Source organism: Pleurodeles waltl, chromosome 1_1 (assembly GCF_031143425.1).
Source record: "Pleurodeles waltl isolate 20211129_DDA chromosome 1_1, aPleWal1.hap1.20221129, whole genome shotgun sequence".
In the NCBI taxonomy this organism is placed as follows: domain Eukaryota; kingdom Metazoa; phylum Chordata; class Amphibia; order Caudata; family Salamandridae; genus Pleurodeles; species Pleurodeles waltl.
The window spans coordinates 860,024,153-860,039,383 of NC_090436.1; the positions used below are offsets into that span (position 1 = coordinate 860,024,153).

General features: G+C 43.6%; 1 protein-coding gene across 1 annotated transcript; it reads left to right on the forward strand.

Annotated features, from left to right (window-relative positions):
- The first annotated feature begins 10,313 nt into the window (after positions 1–10,313).
- On the forward strand, positions 10,314–11,660 carry TLNRD1 (talin rod domain containing 1). The gene has a single exon (XM_069229536.1). The coding sequence runs from the start codon at positions 10,460–10,462 to the stop codon at positions 11,519–11,521; it is 1,062 nt and encodes a 353-aa protein (XP_069085637.1). The 5' UTR covers positions 10,314–10,459; the 3' UTR covers positions 11,522–11,660.
- The last annotated feature ends 3,571 nt before the right edge of the window (positions 11,661–15,231 follow it).

Here is a 15,231-nt window from a genome sequence, read left to right on the forward strand (position 1 = left end):
AGAAGAGCAGCCCAGATGAGTCCTTTATGCAGTCCCCCCAGGCAGAGGTTCAGTCCCAGTTTCAAAAGTGCTCTAAAAATCTCGGGGGGGGGGGGGGGGGGGACGCTACAGCCCCTCTACGTATACTCAGAAATACCTTTGTTCAGGGGGTAACTTCAAAAGAGCCAGTTTAAGTGAGTGGGTTATTCCAGCAAGGACTTTTGCCTTATTCCTTCTTGAATGGGCTATAATACTGTTGCCTAGTCCATGCTTTGCTTAAGGTTTCTGCTTGTGTACCCCAGCGTAATTGAATTTGGATCATTTTTCTTAAAAAAAAAAAAATACTATTGGATGTATCTATAAACCTGCTTCCTCCATTCATTTGGGTGACTTATGCATCACTTGGTGACTGCTATAATTTGCTTTGCTGTTATGTTTTGAACAGCATATAACTAACATTAACTTGTTTGATAATTGTCTTCACTAAATATGTCCCTTGTTGGCACCCTTTTATCTTTCAAGGGCATATTGGGTTGTCCTTCTGTATTTACTAGCACTCCTACAGGAAATCGTCACTTCAGGGGTGGGCTAGCCACAGGGACAAGTAGCCCATTGGCCACTGTCCCTCACACCCTTTACACCCCCTAAACCAGAATTTAAGAGGCTCCTCTGGCACCAGAACCTCAGTTCTGACTGAAATCAAAAAGAGGTACAAAGAAGACGCCATAATCGACAAAAGGACTTTGGACTCCCATCACAGCGCAAAGGGAGAATACATAAGTGCCCTAAGGAAACCATATACTGGAACTGTGAGATTAACATGTGCCTGTAATGAAAACTCATTGCTCCCAGCAAGAGGGACTCCAGTGGATGCCATAAACCTTAAGCAGACTCCTCTGACTGTTGGTACCAGTCACCTGCAACCTGTAGAAGAATCGTCATGCTGCGTCCCCAGAAGTGCAACCTGTTGGACTCCTCTTGAGTGAGCCCAAAGAAAGTCTTTGTCCTGCACCCTGGGAGTGCTAGTAAAGCTCTCACCAAGTTTCGAGCTGCCACCCCTTCTGGATGACCTCCAATCAGCAAAATAGCAATGGACTACTTTTGTCGCGGCCAAGGTTTGTCTGTCAACAGCCCGGTAACTGATAGCTTCTCAGACATCACCAACTCCAGAGCAGTTCACTAGCATAGTGACCGGTGTCAAGCACAACCCCACTCATGAGAATCTGCATCCTGAGGAGGCGACTTCGAGAAGAGCAGCAAAGCATCTTTGGCATGACCAGTGCAAGGCCACTTCTGGACCCGGAGCCGCCGAATGTGGTGGCGAAGTTCCAGCTGTGGAATCCAGGGACCCCAAAGGCCTCTAGTTCCCAGGGGTAGAGTGTAAGTTCACGCCAAAGTGTATTTTTGGCAGGTGCTGCAATTTGACAATGCCTGCGGATCCCATCAGCACCAAGGACATCCAGAGCACCTCTGCACCCGGACTTCCTGGGCAAGGTAACTAGAAATTGACTGTTGAGACTTGATCAGGGACCCGCAAGGCCTTAACTCGAAGTGGGTTCCCCGGAGCTCACCATACAAATGACCAATTGCACACTGTGATGTTCCCCACTGACTTCAATGGAAGGTGTTTGACCATTGAAAAGAATCTATTTTTCAACGCTTTACAAATTCACAACTCCAATTACCTGTAAGATAAAGATATTGTTTTGGTGTCTAAGATACAAATCTGCTTTATTTTTCTAAATTGATGTTGGATTTCTTTTGAGTCGTGTCATTTACTTATCTTCCATGTGGGTTTTGTGAAATCCTTCACACAAGTTCCAGTAAGTAGCTTGGCTGCTCTTTGCCACATACCCAGGACTGAGCTAAGGCTTACTAGTGGCAACCTGAGGTCCACTTCTAGATAACATGCTGGTATTACATGGTAAGACTCCCAATTCATACCACATAATACTGCCACCTTGCTACATTGGAACTAGTTAAGAACTCCATTCAGACCTATCGTAAAACAAATCAAGGCAGTCTAAGTATCCTAGTATTCTTGGACTGTTTTAAGGCAATATTAAGGGCACAGTCTATTTTGAGAGATGCTTTAGAAAAGGGCAAGGAAAGATCAACATTTTTAATCTGATGCTACAACTAGGACAGACTGGCTGATGCATTCCAGGAAGCGGATAGAATCCAAGCCACAAAACTGTTGATCAAAAAACGTTACTTGGTGGAGATAGCAACTATAAAGAGGGAAATAAAGTTGGGCAGCTTCTAGCTTGGCAGGATAAAAATAAAAAATTACAACTGAGATCACCACAATAGAATATCTAAAGAATGGTTGTAAGCTCAAGGAACAAGAAAAAACTGTCATGGGTGTATATACTGTTTAAAGCTATACATAGCTCCATCGTATTATGGCACAAATGCAGTCCTTTGGCCAGATTTGCAAATACCCCAGTTAAGCACAGTTTGTTACTCATCTCAGATCCTCTCTTTCAAGAGTGGAGGTATGGCTTGCAGGCCTTTAAGAATCTTCCAAATGATGGTGCATCAGCCCTATGCAACTTTACACGTGAATTGTATTCAACATTTTCTGATTTGCTTCTTCCATATCTGTTGGCAATCTTTAGTGAAATTTGCAACCTTTGCCAATTTCTGGCAACTTAAGAGGGAAATTAATGTGTTTTTTCCTGTCATTGCACCATGATCCTACATACACCCAAATGTTAATCACCATGTACGATATTTGGGCAGACAGATTAGCACTGAACTTTGCAAATTGTGTTAGTTGAATTATACTCCTCTTCTGTTACAGATTAACAACCAGTTTAGATCATGGAGTAAGCTATTTTAGCGGAAGTGTTATTAAGAGTGCATGTGTTTGCAGGCCCCCTCTACCCTCCCTATCCCCCCTGCACACTTGTTTGCCCTGTCCCTCCCAACCCCTCTGCTTCATTGTTGCCATCTCTCCCCTCCCACCCTCTCTTGTGTCCTTTTTTTTTTTTTTGCCCCGTCACTCTCCTGCGTCAGAAAACAAAACGCTATGAAAGCCATTGCTGCCTGCGTCATAGCTCTTTGTTTTTATTTACTGTGAGCCATCTTTAAAAACATTCACAAACCCAGATGGCTTGTATAGCGCAATTTGGCTGTGTTACTGTTTTTTATTTTTTTTTAAAGATGTTTCTCAGCAGTGTAGGCAACATGGCTTAAAGTTAATAAAGACAAAGTCAACGTTGGCCGCACCATAGCTTTTTATTTACTTTCAGCCAAGTTGCTCAAGAGCTCGTGCTGCTGTCTTTAAAACATTGATAATGCCAATAGGTCTCACATCGGCACCTACCTATTGGCTTTGCTAATGCTTGTTAAGATGACAGCTGTCTTCAGCCAAACTAACCTTGGGCTCTTAGGGCTGGTGCTATGTCTAGGGAGTGTGCTATGGTAATACTAGTGTCCTCTCACTTCTAATACTAAAATCCAGTTTTAAGCAGCCACTGTACCCACAATAAACCCAGAGATATAAGTTTGGTAGGACAAAAGTCCTTCAACAGACAGGCACCAGATGCACAAGAATTGTCTTGGCATCCTGTTCTGTCCCCTTTCAAGTGTGCTCCAAGGGTTATATGTAATTTCAGATACAGAAGTCTGGTGGGACAAGAGCAGAGATCTTTAGCAAACAGACGGCAGACCCATAAGAACAATGTTCGCATCTTGTTCCCTCCTCTTTCAGTTCTGCCCCAAGGATTATTTCTGAACCCACCAGACCTGTCAAGTAGGATTTGACTCTGTGGTGTTTTTCTCCATATTCTGTGAAGTTCAGGGAAGTCAACTCTGCCCGTTCAGTTCAGCCTATTGTTTGCTTCTGGGGGATTCTCACACACATTCAAGACTAATTACTGACTTGAAGCTGGAGAGTCAAATGCAAACATCCAGGCAGGGAAAAGGTAGCTTTCTAAAAGTAATGTTTCCTTAATATTTATTAAACATGCAACTTCACCACTGAATTGTATTTTTGTATAGCTATTAAAAATAATGTTCATTATTTTCTAGATACTCCTATACCTGAGATGCAGTATTAGTATTTTAATCTGTACTCTGGTCCTCTACATAGGACAGCCATATTGAAAGTAGCTTTTGGGCACTAGTCACTGCAAGGGCGTCTTAGCATTACATGTTTAAATGTTCTACTTTTAAATAGCATGCACCGTTCCTCGTGGACTACAAGGCCTACATGGGGTACCTTAGTATTATGTAAAAGGAAGGTTTTGACCTGTCAAAAGAGATAGGTTTGGCAGGTTGAATGGCAGTTTTTACACTGCTGCAGTAAGGTTACAATATTAGGGATGATGCAATGTTTGCACTACCAGTGAAATAGATGCCACAAAAAGTGTTACAGTCCACTAGTGACATTTAACTTACAGACTCTTGGTACACCTTGTACCATATACTAGGGACTTTCAGGTAGGTTAAATATGCCAATTAAGGTTATGCCAATTTACCAAAGGCAATTTATTAATAATTAGGAGGGGTGAAGTGCACATAGTTCTAAAGTTAGCAAAAAGTATAGCATCCAGCAAAAGGTGAATAATCTGGGGTGGCCATGCAGAAAAGGCAGATTTCCTACAAACATGACAACAGTTGTTGGTGTCCCCACATTCACGAAGGGTGTCTAAAAGTACCAGATGAGCACAAGTAATTGTAAGGAGACCTGGTCATGTTGCTTTCTCTTCTTGTACTACCCATTCAGCTATTCATGGTGTGATAAATAGTTTTTTTGCCATGTAGTCCAGTTTGTTCACTCCAGAAAATGCAGCTTGGTCTTTCATGAGGAAATCGGCTCTCTCCTTTTCAGGAAGTTCGTTTGTCAGCGGATTGGTCTGATAGTAAAGGTAGACTTGTTCTCTGCATGTTGTGTCTAAGTACTTGTTTTCCATCAAAAGGAGTGTTAGCTTTGGTACTGACATTAGTCTTGTCTCCCTTTCCTTTCTCCTCATCTAGATGTGTGACCACATCATCTATAATGGAAATGGGAGCTCCGTGCTCTTGTCAAAGAGCCTTTCTGCTCATCCTTATCAGTATAGATCCTTAAATTCATGTTATCCAGAGGAACTACTGAATGAAGATTTGTATCAGAGTGTGTTAGGGTCAAGGTTATTCCCATATGCAACAATGATAGTTTTAATCATTGGCTCACTTGCCAAGTGTTTTATCCGTTCATTTTCGAGCCTGAATTGGGATAAACAGTGGCAAAAACCATACCTCTCATTGCATCTTTGGTCAGTTGTTCAAGGGTTGACCAATCCAGTGTCAGAATAGGGATCATGTTTAGGGCTCCCAGATTTATGGTATATATATATATATTTTTTTAACATATCCGTGTGTATTCATTTATTTTGGCAGTATTTCTCCTTATTTATTTATTCATGTTGGGGAAAGAAGAAGCTGCAATTGGTATTTTCCCACATTTATTCAAGAGAAAATGTACATGTACTCTGTTCAACGTGTGGAAACTTTATGGCTTTCATGCAAACACTCTCCACATTCTAACAATATGCATCTCACCTTAAAGGGAATATATAGACTACTACCACATACACTGTGGCATTGTATATCGGTGAGCCTCCAAGTGTTCAAAATAGCCCACCCAGGAATATACAAGTGTACATTTTCACTAGTGGCAGGGAGGTAGTGAAACATGATTTTTGAATGCAAAAGGCTTCCATGCATCAGGTCTCAAGGACATATCGAATACCATAAAAGAATAGAGTTCGGCATAGCCTTCGAAGGACAGTGGAATACAAAGGTGTTAATTAGCCTGGCGAAGAGCTGACTGCTCTCTTGAAGAGAAGCTTTTCACATTAAATACAAGTGAGAACGTTTCCACTTGTTTGTTTTTTAAAAGGATATTTGGGGATCTAAAACGTACAGGATATATTGTCACTGTGTTAGCTGGCGTTAAATTCATGTTACACCTGATACTTAAAAGAAATTCAAAATAATTTGACCTTAACCATAAAAACACATTTTTGCGGCATGTGATGTCAAGGAAAGCTACTTTATTGCATTTGTAGGCATTTACATGTAGGATACACAACGATTACTACCGCAAAAACTCAACCCCCTCAGCAATTGTGTTGAGAAGCCTTTTAACCAGCAGTTGAGATTCTATGGGGCGTTTCTAACTGCACAGACGTATTTCACAAGCTAATTTCTTTTACCAAAACGTACCTTAAAGCATGGACAGATTTACTGGCTCGAAAAACTTTGCTCAGCTTTCTAAATGTCACCTTTCCTCCCACTGGTACAAACCTTCCAAAACCCTTCACCTCTCTACCACACCACCAACGAGGAATAAAACCTGCTTGTTATTTTCTGTTTTTCCACTAATGTCAATAAATACAGACTGGGAAACAGACTGGTTTCTGTCTATATTTTATCTGCATAAATCCATAGAAACGAAAAACCGGGAACCTTAATCATATTCTGGAAATTCATTGCTCCTGCCTTTATCGCCTCCCAGGGCCACCTGCACCAACTCCCCTGATCCAGCCAACCACCCACTGTCACTGCAGCTGCCATTTTAGGTATCTGCATCTGCAATTTGTACCTGCACTTCAACTCACTGAAGTCTTTTGCAGGTCTTTGATCATTATATTTATGCGCTCCTGAGGTCTGAGCCAGGTTCGATCTTTTCTTCAGACCACCTTTTTTTTATTTTTATTGAAGGTTCCTATTTCCAATTAGGCATCAGTTTCTATCTACAAAAGAATATTTCTAGAACCCATTACACAGAAATTAGATTTTGACCTGAATTGTTGTCGTCACTTAATTTTATCAGTGTAAATTACTCCCCCATAGTGTTTGAATTCCCTAATCCATTATACTGTTCTTTGAGCCTGAGAGCAAGCAGGTAGAGAACAACGCAGAAGGATTGCTGCGCCTAGTATTAGCCGGGTAGCAATAAGAAAATGCCATTGCGCATCCTAAATGAAGTATATGGCAGTATAAAAACAAAATGTCGATATGATAGAAGTCCAGTAGTAATTCAAGTAACAAAGCCATGCTGTGAGCAACCCCAAAAATTATCTTACTAGCAGAGGTGATCAGTATGTATTCCATCGGAATGGGGGCCATTTTATATCTGTACTTAGCTATTCATATCACCACCTGTATATTTGCAGCAAGTTTGTGAGGATTATCAGATTTGTTTCATGGATTTTTACTTCAAGACTGGGACTACCCATTGCTTACTGATTACTTTAGGACACTTTGTGTAAGTTTCCGTAATTTTTCTGCATCATAGCAGAGAGGAGCTATTCAACTTTCAGGCAGATCAGCCATTTTTTCATGTTTTAAGTTTTAACTAACATTGCTGAAGTTTTCTTACTGCTTCTTGTCTCCTCAAATTCCATTACAAAGCAATCTGGTCTGGAAGTCTGCTTATGGTCTCTGCGGGAACACCTTTTGAGTTCCCGTCACCAGATAGATTCTTCTTCTCCGTTCCCCCTTCTTCACACACCCACCTTGCAGCTTTCTCATAGTTACACATTTATGCTGTCCTCCTTTTCACGCCGTTAACTATCTGGAAGAACTTCATTACAGGCAATGGCTTCAGTGTTGGCCTAAGTGTAACTATTCAACAGTGGGCCGTTTCCCCTGAAGCCTCCTGGGGCTTGGATATCTTGTCTCACAAAGCCACCCCAGGACTGCCTCACCTCTCCTCTGAGGCAGGAGACGATATTACCATGTGTGGCTATCACTCAGTAGTGCACTACCATGAACTGCCAGTGTCACCTCACATTTGCGTCAAGCCCCACACCACAGTGCAATTCCATTCCACTCCTCAAGGTTGTCAGACCACTCTTCTAGGGGGTCTCACCAAGAATGCTGAGATGTTGTGCCAAGGCAAAAAAGAACTTGGCAGCTGATCTTTTAGAAAAGCGGGGGGGGGGTGTTAATTGCCAAATTTCACAGTTTCCGGGATGAACGGTCAAGGAAGTATACAAGTCTGGAAGCATTAACTCTTTGCCAATAAAGGCAGTGTACGTCTCTCTGGAGCATGGGTACTCACAAAATTTTCTTGGGGGCTAAAAGTATAGTCTGGGAATACCTGGGGGCCGCATCTATGCTGGTGCATGCTGAGGGAGATAGGGTGAGATGAGGGTTTATGGAGACAAGAAAAACACACACCCTTTCAAAGGATCAGTAGAACACACTTTCAAGCTTTTTTGCACATTTTGCAGCTGCCTATTTCATACTGTGTGTAACCCATACAATTTGTAAAGGTTTGTGTGTAATGCATTTTTTAAAACATAAGAAATATATTCACAGTGTTTACTGTCGTAGAATGGAACCCAATAGCACTATAAATACATGTTGCTTTTCCCCAGTGCATCACCCAGGATTCAAGTAATGACCCTTCATTTACACTAAATTCTGTAGTGATATAACTGTCCTCTCCTACCATAACAATATTCGCAGAATATTTTGTTCTTTTTAGCTAGCTGTTGACTCCTCTCTTCGCTCTCCATAACCATGCCCTGTTATACTCCAGTTAATAGTTCCCATATTTCTTCACTGCACTAAGATGGGCAGGGTTGCCTAGATGTAGAAATCAATTCAATAGCAACAAGAGCACAAATAAGTGTACCTTTGAAACTTTTTTTGTGGTTTTCTAATTATCGGCTTTGTTTCTAAAGCCAATTCAGCTTGTTCTATTAACAGGGCAGCCTTCGTCATGAAACAAGCTCAAATAATTGAGAAACAGAAAGAATCACAAAATGATGTTGCTTGGCTACAGTAATAGAAAAAAAAACGCAACTCGAGCAGCCTTATTTCTCTGCTGCAGTTCACCATGTTCCACCAACATGAAAGGTCTGCCAGACTGTGCTTTGAGTACCATTGCTCTGGAGCTTAGGCAGCACACTGCTCACCCAGCTTGGTCCCAGCAGCCATGTACTTTGTCAAAAACAAGACTAAAGATAACGCTTGTTTCTTCACACAGGCCACTCGATTTGTTCTTTTCCTTTAATTAAATCAGCCCTTGTTTGTGACTGTTATGACATTCATTGAATATTCCGTAGAGAGCAATTGTCCTTTGTATAAAGCTATAATCCAATTTCCCTTTAGGAAAACGGGGGTCTGCTTAGGTTTGTAAATACAGTTTTTCATGGAGGACAACTATTGGATAAATAAATTTTTCTCAAAGGCCCAGCAGTGTTTAGTTTTTTTCGAGATTATTTTGTGTGTACTCTTTATCAGATTAATTAGTAAACTCGTATAGTATCAAGTGAGAGAATTGAGTTAACGCCATTTAAGCTACCATCTTTCTATTGTGTGGCTTGCATTCTCCATATTAATATAGGCCGGTCTCAAACTGGTAACCGAGTGAGGTCCTGTGTTATAAACAATTACAATTCTGTTCAAACTTTTCAGCACTTTAATTAATTTTCATGTATTTAAAATAGGAGAATTATAATGAACATATATATGATGTGTAACTTTATCAATTCTAACCTGCTTTTGTATTATGTTTTTACCTCTAGGTTTCAGAACCAGCATTATTGATGGGTTGAGAGCCATGTATACAACCAAGAATGATTAACTCTTTTACACAGCAGTGTGTAGAAGCAACAAAATCAACCAAGAGTGATCCCTCCGTTACAAAGCAGGATATGGATAAGAGTCATTCCTCAGCTGTTCATTTATCTATTTACCTTTAAAAGGTTGGCTTTCTTGTTCAGAAAATACCTCTCAAGAGTGTCGACTATGGTTCTAGCATGTATAATTGGCAAATTCGAACGAAAACCATAAATAATGTGACCAATACGAGTGAGTAACCAGCCCAAAGACCTGATGAAAAAATAAATAAGGCATGTGAAATAAAATGGAATACGTGATGCTGAAGTCGCAGAGAGCAGCAGTTTATGTATGATTCCTGGAACCTTAACAATGTGTCACTCCGGTGGGCTTTTTTCAGAGATGACTAGAAAGAGGTGGCGTCCTCCACCCTACACTTCCTCGGATCCCAAATGAACACTTATTTCTTCCTCAGAGGAACCCCTCTTTGTTAATCCAATGCTTAGAATGTCCTGTGGCCTCTTTGGCTGCTGCAGGCTAAACCCATTTCCTGATTCATGGTGAAACAAGAATTGCCCATGTCGAAGGCTAAGAATAAAAGGAGAAGACCTACAACAGCTTTACAGTATCCTCTGTGTAAGAAGTCACACACTAACCTTTCTAAAAGAGCTGAAAACTGCTTAAGGGAGAACTGCTTATGCCCCAGATGCTGCACCATATCTGTTATCATTGTATGCCGAACCTTTGCCCAAATGAAGCAGCATCCACCACAACTCCTGAATGGAGCCCAAAGGTTTTGAGCTATTTGGGTTAATGGTATAACGAGGGATATGCTGTGAGGTCTGCTCAGGTTTTTTGGAACAGCGTGGAGGCAGTCGGTCTGCTAGAGGCATGCACAGCCCCCAAAGGCACTATGGCCAGTGGGGGCTCTGACAAGACCCCAAGCGAAATATCTAGTCATACAAGTAGCAACTCCCAGCAGAGAAGAAAACTTGCTCTTATTTGCGATCAGTGTAAGATGAAGATGCAGCTGGTGGCAGACCTCCTTCTGCTCTCCAGCGAGACTAGACCAGTTAACACAGAGAGCTTATCGGTCTTTGGAGAAACATTTGAGAAATGCAGGGACACTATCATCGCAAGGACAAAGGGGCTATCCATACTTACGCATGATGTGCAGAGCCAGCTCAATATGGGACGCTTTGTAGAAGTGGGGGACATTTTAGGAGAAATGGGGGACCTGGTGGTCTCTCTGACTGAATGCTCAGCTCATGCAGCATACCTGGCTGCAGTGGAACCTCCTGGGGCTCAAGCTGCTCTTTCAGGCCTGGTGGACCGCTACAAGGTAACTAGATGTAGATACGAAGTGGAGCAGAGTTGTGCCATCTTAAAAACGGCACCCTTGCCTGATCTGACGCCACAACTACTTCTGGAAGTCTCTCAAAACATTTCCAAGAACTTGAAGCTTCTGACGGATGCATGTGTTCTGGCGAGTGAGAAGTCAAAGGACAAGTTTGCTAAAGAGCAGTTTAAACTCAGCGTGAAATGCATGAGCACCTGTGCTACGGCCCTTCTGGCATGTGTGAAAGAGGTTAAGACTTCTCCAAGTGAATTGACAAGGAACAGATGTATTTTATTTAGTGGCCCTTTGGTGCAAGCTGTTCATGCCTTGGTAGGCTTTGCCACTGAGCCCCAGTTTTTAGGCAAAGCAGCCATTATTAATCCAGAAGGCAAAGCGGTCCAAACTGCTATTTTAGGAGGTGCTATGAGTGTAGTTTCTGCTTGTGTGTTTCTGACTCAATGCCTCAGGGATATAGCCCAACACCCAGAAAGTAGCAGCAAAATCACTGATTATAAGGACCGGTTGAGAAGCTCTGCGTGTGCTGTGTCTGATGGTTGCAATTTACTCTCTCAGGCACTAAGAGAACGATCGTCACCCAGAACTTTACCACCAGTAAACTCAAATTCTGTGAATTAACCTTAACTTACTTAGAAGGAAATAACATTTTTTGATACACCAAAGAATTCAAGTGGATTGTCTTGGTGCCCTTCCTACAAAGTGAACAGCGCAGACCATTGGCTGTTATGACTGTTATGTAAGTGGAGCTTGAATCGTGCTGGGTACAGTCAAGCCCCACCCCCATTCAATTGTTACTACTCGTTTTTAAATTGTGCAGGAAAAGGTTACCTCATTTGTTGAATGATTTGAATGCCTTTTAGCTGCTGGATGCAGCTTCTTTGTACACTTTTTAAAAATCTTCTTTTAGAAGTAAAGGGATTTGTGTGGGAGCATTCTTTCAGAATAGAGAAGGGTGTGATTCTGTTTCGGTGTGGTTGACTGCTTATGGCAGGGTGGGGAATCAGATACTGTGACTGTTTCTAAATTCTATGTCAGTACTGGAGGTGAGGATTATGCTCGTCTTTCTCAGTATTATTGAACCGGTAGCCATTGCAAAGTCAAACAAAAGAACTGCTTTTCTCATTAAAAAAAAAAAATGGGGGGGAGGGGACGGGACACCATTCACTAGTAGCCAATCTGCATTCTGCATCCCGTTCAGCCTTATGTGAAAGCTTTCTGTCCCCCTCTTTCTTAACTGACCGCTGCTGGAGCTGCGGCGTACCAGGACGCCGGTAAACATTTTTTTTTCATTCTCATTACTGTATAATATTAATTGTTTGTTGCTAGTATACGGTAGTTCTGCTGCTTGGTGACTGTAATTGTGGGAGTTGTGGGAGTTTTCTCCCCTTACAGGACCCAGCTGTGGGAGCATTTTCACCCATTCCTACGTGTCCACCTCGACTGTGAGCGCCCTCATGGGCACGGGGCTGGTGCTCTGTTGTCTTCCGGCTGCAAGAGAGTGCTCACCTCAAGCAACTCACATCTTCTCTTCGGTCGTGTTTTCTGCTGTTCAGGCAGCCGCTGCATGCTTTTGTTTGCCAAACTAACAAGCGCCCCCAGCCGCTTTTGACCCTGTAGTCGGCAGCCCATCCTGCCTGGAGTATTCTTCTCCAGCAGGGGTCTGTATTCGCCATGTACCTCAAAGGGGCCATTTTGCAAGACACCCGTGTTAGCCATTATCCTTTACCATTTATACATCATGAGACTGGACACGACCCAGGTGGATATACTTTTTTTTTTTCCCCCTTTCCTCCAGCTTGGCATGACTCCTCTGGGTTTTCCATAGCCCTCTTCTCCGTGTGTCTCCCATCTCACCCCCCTCCCTCCCCCACCAACCAAAAAAACACAATCAGTCCCCATTGTTTGTTTGTTTGTTTGTTCTAGCCTCAGCATTTCACTTTGGAGGAGTTTCAAGACTTCTACTCGGAAGAGGAAGCTGTGTCTCACTTCACCATTTCTGAAGAGTTCTGCTATGTGGTAGACACCTTCATTTTGCGGGCGGTTGCAGAGTCTATTGCCCCCCAGGAGAGGAGGTCTATGCAAATGGGTGTCCCTTACTCTTCCCTCAGAAGGAAGACTTGAAGAATTCAAACCCCCCAAAACCTCCATGAGACTGTGCCCTGCACCACCCCGATAGACCTCTCAAATGCCCTCCTCCACCGGTGTTGGACCTGGATGCTTTCGACCACTGTAAAGGCATTCCTGGATCAAGTTCCGTCAATTCTGCCCCCTTCCCCCTCCCCCCCCCCCCCCCCCCCCCCAAAAAAAAACTGACAATATCCCCACAGGGAGGAACCTCATGGGAGGCCTTGATGTCCTTTGACCCACGCAGCTTCTACTAACAGCCCTAGCTGAATCCCCAAAGGAGGGCCCAGACATGTTGAATTGTGAGGATCTCATGCATCCCTACTATTCTGACTGGGTCACAACAGACAAAGTGGCTGCTCACACCATAGGCAAACTACGCAAACCTCTCGACAAAGAGGTACACAGTGGCCTCAGGGCGGAATGTCCCCGGCCTTCCCTGGGCGGCAGAGTGGCACTGACACCGGAGATTGACCCTAGGGTAGCAACCTTTCTGGCTAAATACATGAGGGACCCCAAAAAGGGTATAGACTGCTGCTGGTGGTCATGTCAGGATAAGCTCCTCAATATCTTGGGGCTCCTGACCCGGATCCTAGACATTGCCCAAGACGTCTGCTGCACTTATTTCCCTGGACGTGCTCTGTGTGGGCCCAGTGAGCGATCATATTTCTGGGCAAAGCTAACTGAGCCATTTCTACTGAGCGACACTGGTCCCTTCTAATCAAGATTGACCCTAAATTAGGCAATTTGGCCACTTCAGAGTTGTACCCTGTGGCGGGGGGAGGAATATTTGGAGATTCTTTTGTGAAGGAATTGGGAAAATTTGTTCCACCTTTATCGCTTTTGATAAGGCACAATTCTCAATCAAGCACATTTTCTACCCTCAGGTTTTCACCAGGGCTGGCCACAGAAGGAGGGCACTAAACTGGCCATACACAACCTCAAGTCTCTGCTAGATGCAAGCCCTCCTGCAGGGGTTAATGGCAAGATAGCTCCAAATTTGGCAACTTCTACCCCACGAGAGGCCAACCTCGGCACATGAGTGCCAGAGGCATGTCAAGAGACGGTGGGAACTCCTTCAGTTCCCACAGTGAGCGTTTCTCTTCTTTCCCACATCCGTTTTGGAGGTTGTCTGGCATTTTCATTCACAATTGGAAAAATTTGATTTCTAATGCCTGTGTATTGCAGACTGTGCAGAGTTTCCACATAGTGTTCTATGGGTCATGTTCAAACCCACACCCAACCCAAACCCCTGGTTTTCTCAACAATGCAAGCCGATCTACCAAGAGATTAAGAACCTCCTCTCCAAAGGGGGGTCATAGTGCCTTCTATCCGTCACTCTTCTGGTTTGCTCAGCAACCTCTTCCTGGTGGAGAAGAGAGACTGGGGCCAACACCCTGTGTTAAATCTCAGGAAAGTCAATGAGTGGCTTGTTTTCTGGCATCTCCAAAATGTTCTCAGGATGAACGATGGGCTTGGGCACTTGGACCTCAAAGACGCCTATCTGACAACCTCAAATTTTCCTCTGCAACATCTGTTCCTCCAGTTTCTGTGGCACGGACAGGTTTGTGAGTTCACCACTCTCCCATTCGGTCTCTCCTCTGCCCCTTGGTGCTTTACCAGGGTCCTGAAACCAGCGGTGGAGCTCCTCCAGGGGAGGGGTTTGCAGATGATCGTTTATCTGAACGACATTCCTCATCATGGATCAATGCCTGCTAGCGCTGTCTCGCCACCTTCAGACAGCCCTTTCTCTTCTTAAGTCTCTGGGATTCATCATCAACCAGACAGTCTTCCCTGACCCCTTCTCAGTCTTTGACCTTCCTGGGGTTCGTCATCAACTCTCTACAATGCACGTTAAGTCTTCCATCCCAGAAGATTTCCAAGATTCCGCACGAAATCTGGAAGACTCTTGCAAGACGTTCCATTTCTCTCAGGCAGATCGCCAGGCTGGTGGGCCTCCTCTTCTCTTCCATTCATGTGATCTTTCCAGGCCCTCTCCATTACCAAGCTCTGCAACTTCTGAAGGACTTCCGCCTTCGTAAAGGTCTCACCAACTCTTAACACGTTCCGCTTTCAGATGAAGCTTGCAGCAAGCTCAAAAGGTGGCTTCCCCACATGGAGGCGTGGAACTGCAGCACTATATTTGACTCCTTACCAGATGTTGTGATCAAGTCTGACGTCAGTGGCTCGGGATGGCTCGCCCA